Source organism: Rhinichthys klamathensis, unplaced genomic scaffold (genome assembly GCF_029890125.1).
Source record: "Rhinichthys klamathensis goyatoka isolate OS25496 unplaced genomic scaffold, OSU_Roscu_1.1 h1tg000011l_1, whole genome shotgun sequence".
In the NCBI taxonomy this organism is placed as follows: Eukaryota; Metazoa; Chordata; class Actinopteri; order Cypriniformes; family Leuciscidae; genus Rhinichthys; species Rhinichthys klamathensis.
Genome location: NW_026606564.1, coordinates 1,146,035 through 1,159,855, shown reverse-complemented (window position 1 = coordinate 1,159,855; position 13,821 = coordinate 1,146,035). Strand labels below are relative to the sequence as shown.

Here is a 13,821-nt window from a genome sequence, read left to right as displayed (position 1 = left end):
CATCACAAGAACCAAGGGAGGTCATTGCAGGAAACACTTTTTCTTTGTAGGACAACCAGCAAAACTCTTTGAAACTTTTGATCAGTTGATTGAGACTTGTGACTTCATTTTTCAAATGCTAGCAAATATCTTTTACATGCTGTAAGACAAAATAGGCCGCAGAGTGCATGAAGACATCCACCAGTTGAGGTGGAGTGTATCTAGTAATGTCAAGGATACACTCAGATACAGTCAGACACATCGATAGGAGTTTGTTTATGAGTCCGTTTGAGTTTACACAGTGGGTGCTGCACCATAGGCACTCACCAGATTAGTCACATGTCATACACACTCCATCTGTGCCATTCCACGTCCCCTGTCTCCCTCTCTCTATTCTCAAGCTGTCTCACACCGTCCTCTCCTACTGACACTCCTTGGGTAAATATGATCATTACAAATGTCAAAGGATAAAAAAAAAAAATCCTTTGTTATTTACTGAGCCTTATGTCATTCCAATCCTGTATGACTTTCATTCTTCTGTAGAGCACAAAATAAAGATAATTTAAAAACTGTTTTTGTCCGTACAATTAAAGTCAACAGGGTTCAAAACAACATTGGAGGACCCCCTTGGCTTTCATTTCATGTACAAAAAGAAACCACATACATTCTTCGAAATATTTTCTTTTGTGTCCTACAGGAAAAAAAAAAGAAAGTCATAGAAGTTTGTAACAACATGAGGTTGAGTGAATAACGGCAATTAACATTTTTGGCTGAACTATCCCTTTTAAATGCGGCATATAGCCAATATAACTAACAAAAGGGTGAAATGGGTTGCTTTTGATTAGGATGGCACAATCACTTAGTTTTTATGAAAACTAAATCCCTCCTTGCTACAGTTTTTAGATTTCCAAAATCATGCTTTTGCTAATAAAGTAGCATGTGTCACACAAATTATACACAGGGCTGTTTAAATACCAGTAAAGATACAATAACCAAAATAAATACATTGCGGTCTTGGCACGCAATGCAAATTAATATTTAAGTAAAGATTTATATAAAGCTAGCGGTTGATATAGTCGGATGTTTACAGAGTGAGGAAATATGAAAAATAGTTTTTTGAACCGTAAGTTTAGTCATCTTTCCCTAGAGGCACCAACCAACCAACATAAAGACAGTATAAGTGTGTGGCTGTTGCTTTCATGAGAGTCTGTTTACTAAATTTACTACATATAAATGACTCGATAGATTTATTCATTATTTGCATGCTTTTAATTTAATGAATTGCATTGTTTTATTATGCACTGAATTTGATATGAAGAGGTGATATCCAGTCTGGACATATAACTAAAAATAATGACTAACTCTTGAATCTAACCGAGCATTTATTCTTCGCCTAAATCACTTTCAAAGGAAACGATAGTCTTTCGTTGGAAGTGGAGATGCATGCAGTACGTCTAAAGCTTGGAGCACTGATCTAGATGAAGGTCGAGCAGATCATATGGGGTTCCTTCTCTGTAATATGATAAATACCTCACCTCATCTCCCTCTATCATTTCTCAGTTACATCTTCTGTATCTCTGTCAAAGCCATATTCCTCCTCAAGATGATCATCTAAATAAAGAGACATTCAAACGTATGAACCTAGTATCTGAAAATGCATGAACACCAGCAGCAAATAAGTGGTTTTTACTTCAAGATTTCAGCGTTTCATAAAACAGGATGTGCCGAAATGAGGAAGAACAAAAGTGGTTGTTGACATCCACATGCTTTCCCACTGCAAAACGAGTCTATGCAATGGACGAGACTAAGTTTACTGTGGAAACGTTTCATAGCATTGCATTATGGGCAAGAAAGACCCACTTGAGGGGGGGCGGAGGAGTGATTTTTCACCTCTCTTCTTGCATGCAAGTCGTTTTTGCATAAAACAAACTGTGATGCAACATATATATTTCCATCGAAACCCCCAGCAAAGAGCATCAAGGTCTGACAGTTCACATTGTTCATTCAAGGACTAATAAAAGTGCACTGAGCATCTCACAAGAGTCTGATCTCTTAAGCACCAGCTCAGCATTTCCCACAATGCCCGGATCATTCCACCAATCAAAACGCGGTCAGTGCTACCGCTGGTTAAACTATTGAGACTGAACATGGCAGGAAGACATTTTAAGAAACACCTTTTTATTGGCTTTAGAAAATGATATTTCTCAACGGATACATTCAAGTAAAACAGTCCCGTTTCCAATATACCAGTGTATGGCACACAAAATAAATATGCAAACTGTAACGTGTGGAATTTGTGAAGCTCTGTCACAGAGATCTCTCATTATATGTAAACACATTTTAAACAAAGTCCTTAAACATCCTCAGCTGAGTGTAACAATGTCTCATCGTAGCTCTCCATTTTTGGTTCTGTGTGTTGTTATGATGAAATGACATGGGGCACAGAGGACAATTCAAGTTCTGGATGGTTGTAATCTTAGGATCACTTCTTTTTTTTTTTGTGCTACCTTGTAATAGCATCCTTAAAATATCACTGGTTCTCTTGTCCTGAACTTCACCTGAAGCAGAGCATCTTAGCAGACGCTCCGGATGTCATTCATCACTTCCTGTCCAGTCTTCTATACTTTATTGGGGTTGCCCCGGTCTGGGGTTCTCTCATACCCGTAGAGAAACGTAGCAGTGATGACCAGCATCGCACCCAGGAAGAACACACTACAAAAGAAAGAAGCTTTATTTTCCCTGAAGTTCTACACAGTGGGTCATTCCCAAGAAACAGTGCCATTTATGCCAGAAAATTCAAAGAATAATTCCCTAAATAAAATAAAAAATTAGGTTATCACCACAATATTCAGATTTTTTCAACCCTGTCACAGTACGTTTGGAACTCATAACCTAAAACTTGAATAGATAACTGAATAAGTTGCCTAGCGAATCATATATTAGAACTGAAGAAATATGAATTTAAATGTCTAGAAATACTGATAAAGGCTCAGCAAACAAACGGAAGACGCATAAATAACCAGCAGAATTTTTGCATTCCTCTGTGCTGCTTTTCCATTGTTTTTCTATATAAACCTGCACTAGGCAGATGCGCTCAAGTTAAAAGTCATATTTGAAAAAAAGCCATATTTCATATGTTACAAACACAGCCTTCATTCACCTCAGAAGCATCGCTAAGCTACAGAACATGTATCTGTTTCTGAAAAGCTAGTTCATGCATTCATGTCCTTGCATCCTCAATAAACAAACTACAGTTATTCCTAAAAACTGAGCTGCTAGAGTTCTTATCAGGTCAAGAAAATATGATCCATCATCTCTACACTGGTAACCTATTAAGTTCCGTATCAATTACAAAGTATTGCTACTGACCTCTAAGGCCCTAAAGGGTTCAGCTCCTGTGTATTTAACTGATCTTCTATCGCCCTACTATCCATCACGCTCTGGACTTTTGGTAGTACCTGGAATATCCAAGTCCACTAAAGGAGGGAGAGCGTTTTCACATTTGGCTTTTAAACTCTGGAACAGCCTTCCTAATAATGTTTGGGGCTCAGACTCACTCTCCCAGTTTAAATTCTCTTTTGCTTGAATGTTATGAAAAGCATATACGCTAATTATTTTCCATTTGCTTTTCTCTTTTCTACCTCGGGATGCCCATCCTGAGGTAACTAGAGTATTACCCCAGCTCCAGCTTGGATCCAGCCTCTTACGAAGATTTAGATGGCCCAACACCTGTGAAGAAAGAGCGCCAACCCCTGCCAGGACTTCAGATGGCGCCAACTCTGAATAACCATGCACCACCGCCAAATTTGCTATTGTAATCACTCCTTTAATGAGATTATTGTTTCTGCTTAAATCAATAAATGGTGTTTGCAAACTACAGATATGTTTGAACATTACGCTCAGCATTAAAAAAATACAGTGATCAAGTTAAAAGTTCATCTTTGAAAAAAACTTTTTTCACTGCCCCGCGTCTCATTTTTAAATGCCCCTAACAACTGAACTGCTTTTAACTTGAGCAGCACATTTTTAGAATATCATGTTATGCACGACGACACGCAAGAAGTGAACGCAACGGTCAAACACATCATTCTAGCGCATATCTACATGCAAGCAATGGAAAAGCTGAAGAGTGCAAAAATGCGTTCCATGTGAACGGCTCCATAGGGTGTTAAAAACTCGAGATGCAAAGTGGTGGAATGAAAAAATTGCAAGGTTCGGCTACACGCTTTTTAAAAGTTGAACTTTTTAGAATGTCGTGCCGTTCGAACACACGTTTTTGCATTCCACTGCGTTGCTTTTCCATAGAAATGCTGTTCTGTGACCACTAGACAGACGTGTTTGACGGTTGCGCTCACGGCTCTTTTGCTGTGTCTCGCACATGACAGTGCGTTCTAAAAACGTGGCACTCAAATTAAAATTAAGTTCAACTTTTAAAAAACACATCTCTAAATGTTTTGCAGTATCACAAAGGTGTCAATCAAAGGTGTAGAAACTGCTGTGCAAATTTAACAGTGTAAACTGTGAAATTTACTTTTCTACTGGTAATACTTCTCCATCTGGTCAGTATTACTGTGTCTTACATTCAATGTGGGAAACTGTGGTGTAGTGTTTCTCTGTAACAGTTGTATCACCCACAGATCCTGTTTCAGGCGAGAAGAACAAATATTGTGTGTGTAATTAAAAGAAGGATTCTACTGCTGCAAGCTACAACAGGCAACACAATTTTCTGGAAAGTGGAGTTTATCTGCTCTGTTGCAGGACATTATGAATACATCTTACCAATATAATGAATGCGCACAAATGTTTGATTTGTTTTCCTGCGGATTTATGTGTCTTTGACACCCCTGGTATAAAAGGACTGTTTGATGGCTTGTTCAAAGGAAATGTTAATGTGTTCTGGCATAATTTGAACATGTAAAATAGCACAAATGTAAATCGACAAAAATGTCACTCTAGGCAGGACATGTATTTAACAAACAAAGCTGTAGTAAAACAGTACAAAATAAACACTTATGTGTGGATCTACACACACAAAAAAATCTACACAACATACTGTACTTCTGATTCGTACGTCTCCTTAGATAAAAGCATCTGCTAAATAAATAAATGCGAATTTAACCATCAAAACATTAAATTTCAACCAGTTCAACACAACAACACTGACACACCCGCTGGTGTGAGTTTAGGGTGGGAATGAGGATCTTTAAACACGTTCACACTAAAGTTAAATATAGTCTTGTACACACAGTTTGGTAATTCACAGGAATATTCAATAGCTTGTTACATGGCAGTTTCATGAGAAAGACCCAAATACAATCAATGAGTTTTGAAACAACTGTATTACCTAGTAGGGTCAAAATCCTCCAATAAGAAATAAGAGATGAGGGTGGACAGAATGATTGAGATGGATGTGGCAAAGCCCTTCAGGATGTTATCTGCAAACTTAATCACAGCTGCAATGACCAAACCACCCAAAGCCTACGGACGTATGTGGAGCAAACACAAAACACAAATTACAATATGACATATGCAGTCTGCATATGTGAGGACGTTTTCGTTTGTATTCTGAAGAGGAAGTGAAAATGTACCTGAAGAGCCACCACAGTCCACGTCACATTATTGTACCCTTGAAAGAGTCCATTCTCACGCACTCTTTCTCCATCGTACACAAACACTCCCACAAGTCCAAAAATCAGTCCAAATAAACCTGATATATGGGAGGGAACAAGTGTGATGAAAGAAATATGGATGGTGGCTCACAAACACACACACTTCCTGAAACCTGAAGCAGAAACTCGTAAACAATGGCTACCAAAACGTAAAGTGTTTTTGCTTCTTTTAAGGAATTCAATGGATTGTTGGGTGGTTTCTATGTACATATATGTCTGCTGACCTAGCTGAATATTACGGACCCAGACACTCTGCTTGCTCTCTTTGAGGATCTTTTCAAAATACACGCCAGCAAATCCACTGGAGAAGCAGGCCACAAGCACCGCCAGCAGTCCCATCAGCTGAGAGCCGGCCGTCAGATCCTTCTGCTGGGCGATTGATGTGACTTCAGTCGGCCACTGCTGGCTCAGGTCAAACAGAAACAGAGAAAGATTCGTTTATATACTGTAAATAGGGGGATAAAGGGAACGTCAGGTAAAGGGGGTCCCAGTTCAGAGAAAAACGGTATAAAAAAATTAAAAATAAATAACAGAAATGATTAAAATTAATTTAATTAATTAATTAAATTGAAAAAATAAATACAATTGAATTCAAAATACATGTAAAATTATAATTAAATTATATATATATATATATATATATATATATATATATATATATATATATATACACACACACACACACCTAATTAATTGCTAATTTCATATTTAAACTCCAAATTAATGGAGAAACATCATAAAGACTATATTTAAAAAGCCTATATTTAAAAAATATATCACCGATACCAATACTGCTACTCTATGTCTCTATGAAATTGATTGATTAGCCATTCAGCATTATAGTATAATTGAAAGATATACATTTGAACATTTATTAGGCTTTAAAAAATAAACTTTTAATTTAAGTGAACTTAAAACAATCTTCACATAAATCCAATATAATAAAATGTCACATTTACCTGTGCCCTTCAATATATCAGGGCTCAATTTTTCTATTGGCCCAGTCAGACCAGTTAAGATTTTTACTTGCCCTGTCAAAATTCAAATTATTATTTTTTTTCATTGTTTTTGACCCATGTAAACCTTGTAATGAATGCTTTAAGATTTTCAGGTAGGTTTAACAGGTAGGATATATACAGAAATTGAATAAAGTTATCAAACACTTCACAGTCTTCAATGCATAAATTATAAATTTAAAGCTGCCGTCGGCAACATTTTTTTGATCATATTCAGTGAAATCGACACTATAATCTGACAGAACAACATAAATAAAGTGGTTTTAGAAAAAAACCCGAGCTTCTAACTCCACCTGGAGCGTGTTATTTGTTTTGCAAAAATCCACAGCACCCGGTTCATCATGTCCAATCAGCGCAGGGGGGTGTGAGATCTGACTGTCAATCACAGATCGGGCACATGCACACGTCTGAAGTTCGCGGAAGTTCGCGCAGTAACGAAGACTGATGGCGGAAAATCAAGTAAGCTCATTTAGAGTATAAATGACGTTAGCAATTGCAATCTATCGGTAGATTAGCCAAGACCGCATACCTCCAAATACTCCATGGTGTTGATGGATGCTGATGAGACGGGCGCGTTCACAGATAACCTGGTGCACACGCACTGACGAGCACGAACTCGGTGGGAGGGTATCCGTTGATAGTGGGGGAGGGGCATGAGAGTTGTAAACATTCAAAATTTTCCTAAATCCACTCAATCTGCCAGACTTTCCGACTGCAGCTTTAAATATAGATTTATCTTTATTAAAGCTACACAAGTTATTTAGGCAAGAGCAGTGAGTGATTTTCTCTTCTTCGTTTGTTCTTTGATTAACATTAAAGGTGCCCTAGAATGTTTTTTTTTATTATTTTATAATGTTTCCTGGGTTACCCTTATAATGTTAGTATGTTTTTTAGATAAAAAATAATCAGAATTTAGAAATAAATGGCATTTTTCCTAGCCTGCTTTTAGCCTCTGATTTGAACACTCTGTTTGAAGGGGCGTGTCTGCTGTGGGATTCAGTGTAACCGCGGCCACTGCTGTGATTGGCTGACATGCTTGCATATGAAATAGCTAGTACGCATTACATGTGAAACTCTCTCCCGAATACTTTTACTACTGCTATTATACGTTTTTACTATAACAGCTATCGAGATTAACGAATCGTGAGATGTTTTTAAAGTATTTAGATCTATTCCCATCACATAAAATGTTGCCGTGATGAGCATTGAGCAAATGACAGTGTGTTGATCGCGAGAATGAAGATCTTATCATTGCAAAGCAGTTTCTGCACTCTCTCTGCTTTCACCAATGCAAACACGATGATGTAAATACAGTAAGAGCTTCGTTGTGCAGTAACGTGCGTCATTGATTTCATAACGAGTTTGGCAAGTGTCCAGATAAACTCGCGCTGTGTGGAAAGATTGTTCTCTGATCGCTTTCTGTATATAATTTGTTCACAATTTAAATACGATTATTTTCATCCTACTAAAAGAAACGATGTGAAGCTGATATTTTAGTCACTGGCTTGACTTACTGATGCATAAACAGTATTGAACGATTTTGAGAGAAAGATTACCTGTCTGAACTTGAACAATTACACATCAGAAAGTGTTGCTTGGTAGCTCGATCCGAGGCCAGCTCTGTATTGGCCCAAGTTGAGGAAACACTCGGTGAAATGTTTGGAAATTTCCAGAGAAAATAAAATTAACCCATTGTTTCTTCAGAGGCTCAGATGAAGGAACTAAAAAATACTTTTGTGTTCATGTGTACATCCACACTGAGCAACTGCCATGCTTCGGCTGCGCAGTTCCGCCTGGCATTGAGGGCTGGCATTATGCAAATATTTGGAGGCGTACATATTAATGATCCCGACTATTGCGTCACAGTCGGTGTTATGTGGAGAACCGACCGTTTTTCAGGGGTGTTTTTCATAAACGTGAATTAAATGAGAACGCGAAAACAGTCCAGTTTGAGATTCACTCTATGTCATGTCCATGCACTGAACTCTTGTTATTTGACTATACCAAGGTAAATTCAATTTTGAATTATAGGTCACCTTTAATGACAAACAGCAACAGGTTTATTAGGCTGCTGTCACTTTAAGACCTGCCGCACATGACGTGTATCTGACACACAACCCATTTTCCCAAAACTCTTTACGCACATTTAGACTTCATTTAACACATTTAAGACTGTGCTTTTAAATATATAAAAATAAATTGCATGCGTTAACGTGTTCATTTTGACAGCCGAAATATATATATTGGGACTTTTCACAAGAAACTGTATAGCCGTATAACTTTAGATTACGGTCCTATTCTCACTTTTAACTAACTATTAACTACGACCTTTGCCTCAATAAACTGCTAAATAATTACTGTTTATTAATAGTTAGTAAGGTAGTTGTTAAGTTTAGGTATTGGGTAGAATTAGGAATGTAGAATAAGGTCATGCAGAATTAATATCGGCTTTATAACTATTAATAAACAGCCATGCTAATAAGCAACTAGTTAATAATGAGAATTGGACCCTAAACTAAACTGTTAGCCTATACCCTTACCTGGACAAGTGCAATGCCAGCCATCAGAATGACTAGTGAGAGCCACTGGTAGATGCCGAGTCTTTTGCCCAACATGGACACGGAGAACAGGGCTGTAGTGAGAATTTTCAGCTGATATGTAACCTGGAAAACCAAAAGGAATGTAAATGAGATATAAAGACATATCACAAAAGTTTGGGGTCAGTAAGTCTTTTTTCTAAGGAATTAATACTTTAATTCAGCAATGATGCATTAAATTTGATCAAAGTGATATTACTTTTTGATCAAAGAAATATTACTGTTTTTACTGTATTTTTGCTCATGGGTTAGTCTTCTTTCATGGGTTAGACTTCTTTCAAAAACATTCAAGAATTTTGAACATCAAGTATACATAAACAAAAATCTCCTCCACGGAAACATCAGCAGCAATTGGATTTGATTATTGATTATATATTGACGTTTGACTAAATTAGAGGATTCTAGAAAATACAATGCAATATATCTGACATTTCAAATGTTAATTAGTAATATCAGATACATTTACTGGAAATAACATGTATTTTGTATGACAACATGTTTATGGGTAATGAAATGTATTATGAACTAATTTTATTTCTACTCAGTTCAATTCTAAATGGCACACATATTTTTAAAAAAGTGCCATATAGAACTATAACAATCTAGAACTAAAACTATTTTAAAAAATTCTGTTCATTGAAATAAAGCTGAAATAAAATAAAATATAGATAATAGTTGAAAAACTAAACGAAAACGAGAAACGTTGCCTTGGCAATAAACTAAAATAAGTTGAAGTTGAAGCACTAAAATTATTAGCTATAAATAAATAAATAAAAATTGAAATTAATTCAACCTAAATACCAATATTTTAAATAAAAATAAAATGAAAAAAGCACATAATGAAATGAATAATTAAAATTAACATGAAAACTAAAATTATAAAGATAAAAAGCCAATTAAATATATTAAATGTACACTATGAAACTTTTTTTGCTACAAATGAACAAAATGTAAATAATGAGTCAAAACATCATCAATCTTTTTTCCAAAATGTGTTTTTGTTTTACCCTGGTTCACTATGGTAAGCCTGCTATGTGTTTATATATTAGCGCTGTCGGGATGGTTTTCGTGGAAAATTGTGTACATTCGTCACTCGCCCGTTCGTGTCTCGTCATATCTGTAAATAGAGAAAGGTTTCTCTGGTTACTTTGATGTGTGTTGGTGTGGGAGTGGAATAGGTTAGTTGTCACAGCGAGTGAGAAAGGTTGACATGGAGCAGCTAAATCTCGATCCTCCGGAGAATCACCCGTTTTACAAACGCCGAACAGAGGAGAGTCTGCTGGCAAAAAGAGAATGCGACAGAGCTCGTAATAAAACAAGAATCAACATTGGCTTGCCTTTTCCGAGATGGAGAGAACTGAGGGATTTGAAATGTTATAAAAGAGATGACGTTTTTAATTCTCAACAGGTGAGTAAGGTATTTTATTGATTTTATTGACAAAGCACAACCAAAACAATGTTCTTCTGCAAAATGCATGCAGTTTTTTTTTTAAAGGTTTTTTTTTTTTTTTTTTACAGTGTACTTTTAATAAAACTAAAATAAAAACGGTAACACTTTAGTTTAGGGTCCAATTAACTAGTTGCTTATTAACATGCATATAACTAGGATAGTTGGCTGTTTATTTGTACCTATAAATCACATATTAATGCCATATTCTACATCCTTAATATTCTTACCCAATACCTAAACTTAACAACTACCTTATTGTTAATAAGCAGTAATTAGGAGTTTATTGAGGCAAAAGTCATAGTTAATAGTGAGAATTAGTCCCTAAAGTAAAGTGATCATAAAAATTCATCTAAAAACCTCAACTAAACCAATGATCTGGAAGCTTTCAAAAAAAGGGCCTTCTTCTGGATAGAGGCTTTCTCACCTGGTAGGTCGCTGCATCTAGATTAGACAGAGCCACATAGAGCAGGTTGTTCTGCAGGGTGTAGATGCCCGAGGGAATGGCCAACTTCAGCGTCAGCAGAGGCTTGTTGATTATTTCCTCCTTCAACGCCCGATTCAGAGCACGAACACTGAAACCTAAGAGTCACACACAGCACTGCACATTAGACGGTGAGGCAAAACTCTCCTCCACTGCTCTGAGCTTCCGTTTGAATCGAATTCAAAAGAAAACTGCTATCTAGAGATCTAATGCAGTACAGACAGACTGCATGATTAAGTAAATGATTACATTGGTTTTCGCACATTAAAATTCAGGTTTTGAGCTTACTGAAATGAAACATCACTATAGACGGATCAGATAACTCACTTTGATCTCTGAAGACGAGCAGCAAGCATGCAACAATCTTAAGAACTTCAGCACACACTACGGCAGACGATGCCAGGTAGCGCGGCCCTTCAGATTGCAGCATTCGGGAATAACGCATTGTCAGCACCAAGGAGGTGGTCTGCAGTACCAGCACCCCTAGAGATACATACTTCAGTCGTGATGAGGTGGGCGACATGGACATACTGGAAGCATCCGTTGATACAGAGACGGGGGACAGGGATGAGTGTCCCTGTTTAGTCTAAACAGAGAGAGAGAGAGACAGAGACAGAGAGACATCAAAGCTGATTTGAAATAGAATCTTTTGTAATAAATGTCTAATGTATTTACTGTCACTTTTGATCAATTTAATGCATCATTGCTGAATAAATGTATTCATTTCTTTCCAAAAACAAAAAATTCTTACTGACCCCAAACTTTTCAACGGTAGTGTATAATGTTACAAAAGCTTTCTTTTTTTCAGATAAATGCTGTTCTTTTGAACTTTCTATTCATTAAAGAATCCTGAAAAATTATTTTTCTAAGGGATCATCATCATGTGACACTGAAGACTGGAGTAATTATGCTGGAAATTCAGCTTTGCATCACAGGAATGAAATATATTTTAAAATATATTCAATATATTTCAAGATATTTCACAATATTAATCTCACACACACACACACACACATTAAAAAGTTTCAAAACCAGTAATATTGTGAAGTATTATAACATTAAATATAAATATTATTTAAAATAACTGTTCATGTTCCTGTTCATGTGATGCAAATCTGAATTTCCAGCATCATTATCCAGCCATCAATGTCACATGATCCTGCAGAAATCATTCTAACATGATCTGATTTGCTGCTCAAGAAACATTTGTTTATTAGAAATATTAAGCAGCACAACTGTTTTCAACATTAATGTGATGCACTATTTTAGGATGCTCTGATAAATAGAAAGTTCAAAAGAACTGAATTTATTTGAACTAAAACTCTGTCTGTTACTTTTTATCAATTTAATGCATCCTCGCTGAATAAAAGTATTAATTTCTTACAAATTAAATCTTTCTCACCCTAAACTTTTGAACAGTTGTGTACAGAATATATGACAAATATAAATCTTTATCAAAATATAGAGTCAATTAGGTAGCTGCCAAATAACAATGACAACATGTTTGGTTATAATTTAAAAATATTATTTAAAAAAAGCACATGATGTATAAAAATATATAAAGCACATTTTTGACATTATTTCAGACAAATGCATTAATACAGAGTAAAGAATTGACATCACAACTCGGTATAAACCCATAATGAATTTCTAAGTGTCTATGCCTCCAAACCATTAAAGCATTAGACATTACTAAAAGAAAATGGCCATGTTTGATCAGTAACACCTCAAGGGACACCACTCAAAAATCATGTAACTGTTTCATTTATCCTCTGATCCATGTCAATGTGAGACATTAAACTGAAATCTAGCTTTCACCATGAGAAAACCCTTCAGCGCTCATGCATATTCATGCAATATGGAATTAAATAAGCACTCATACATCATGCTTTGATAGCCCACATCTCTTTACAATACACCAACTCTGACAGTTTCACAGATCAATAATCCTCACACTCACTCACCCCAGTCAAAATCATCGTAGCGGTGTCATTGCTGAGATAGTGAGAATTGTCCTGTCATTTCAAGCAGCTATATTTCAGAAGAGACAGTATCCTTTTTACAGACAGCAAAGAAGCCAACGTGAGCCACTCCCACTGACACACAGCCGGATGGAAGGAGGATGTCATATGGTGTTGCAATCCTATATTTCCACAAAAGAAAAGACTATTTACGAAAGGCCAACATTTACAAGCACTATCATTGTGACAAATGGAGTCTCAAGGTCATTGGAAAAAAGAGGTGAAAGTTTTAAATTGATCGCTTCACATAATGATTAGTGCAAATAAGACTTGGCAAACAGAAGTTTTGGGTGTGATTGAGAAAGCTGAGGTGAGTTAGGCTGGCCAGTGCGCACACACACACACACACAGAGCAGAGCACACAGGCTGCCTTATTCAAAGATGAGGCTGTGCAGAGAGGGGGTCAAACACACAATTCGGCTCTGTGTGCAGGACGACACGGCTCCAGCAACGGCACCATTGGAACCTAAAAAAAGTGCAGTCTGAGTACCTGCTTTTGATAGTGGGAAGTTTTACCTCAGTCTGAAAGTTCACGTAACAAGTAACAACCCCCTTTCTGTTTAACCAAGAGTTGATTGAATGTACAAATGGTGAATTTATTTAGCCAC

General features: G+C 36.6%; 1 protein-coding gene across 2 annotated transcripts; it reads right to left on the bottom strand.

Annotated features, from left to right (window-relative positions):
• Positions 1-2,140: 2,140 nt before the first annotated feature.
• Positions 2,141-13,342, bottom strand: slc35a3b (solute carrier family 35 member A3b). 2 transcript variants are annotated; one of them, XM_056263401.1, is made up of 8 exons: positions 13,157-13,342; positions 11,520-11,778; positions 11,136-11,290; positions 9,205-9,327; positions 5,873-6,050; positions 5,568-5,686; positions 5,324-5,457; positions 2,141-2,691 (listed from the first exon to the last, which is right to left on the bottom strand). In XM_056263401.1, exons 1-8 carry the CDS (start codon positions 13,169-13,171, stop codon positions 2,598-2,600), a joined length of 1,077 nt encoding a protein of 358 aa, XP_056119376.1. In that variant the 5' UTR covers positions 13,172-13,342; the 3' UTR covers positions 2,141-2,597. The 2 variants fall into 2 exon arrangements, with proteins under 2 accessions (XP_056119376.1, XP_056119383.1); XM_056263408.1 differs by having other exon boundaries at positions 5,873-6,047; positions 13,157-13,341.
• Positions 13,343-13,821: the final 479 nt, after the last annotated feature.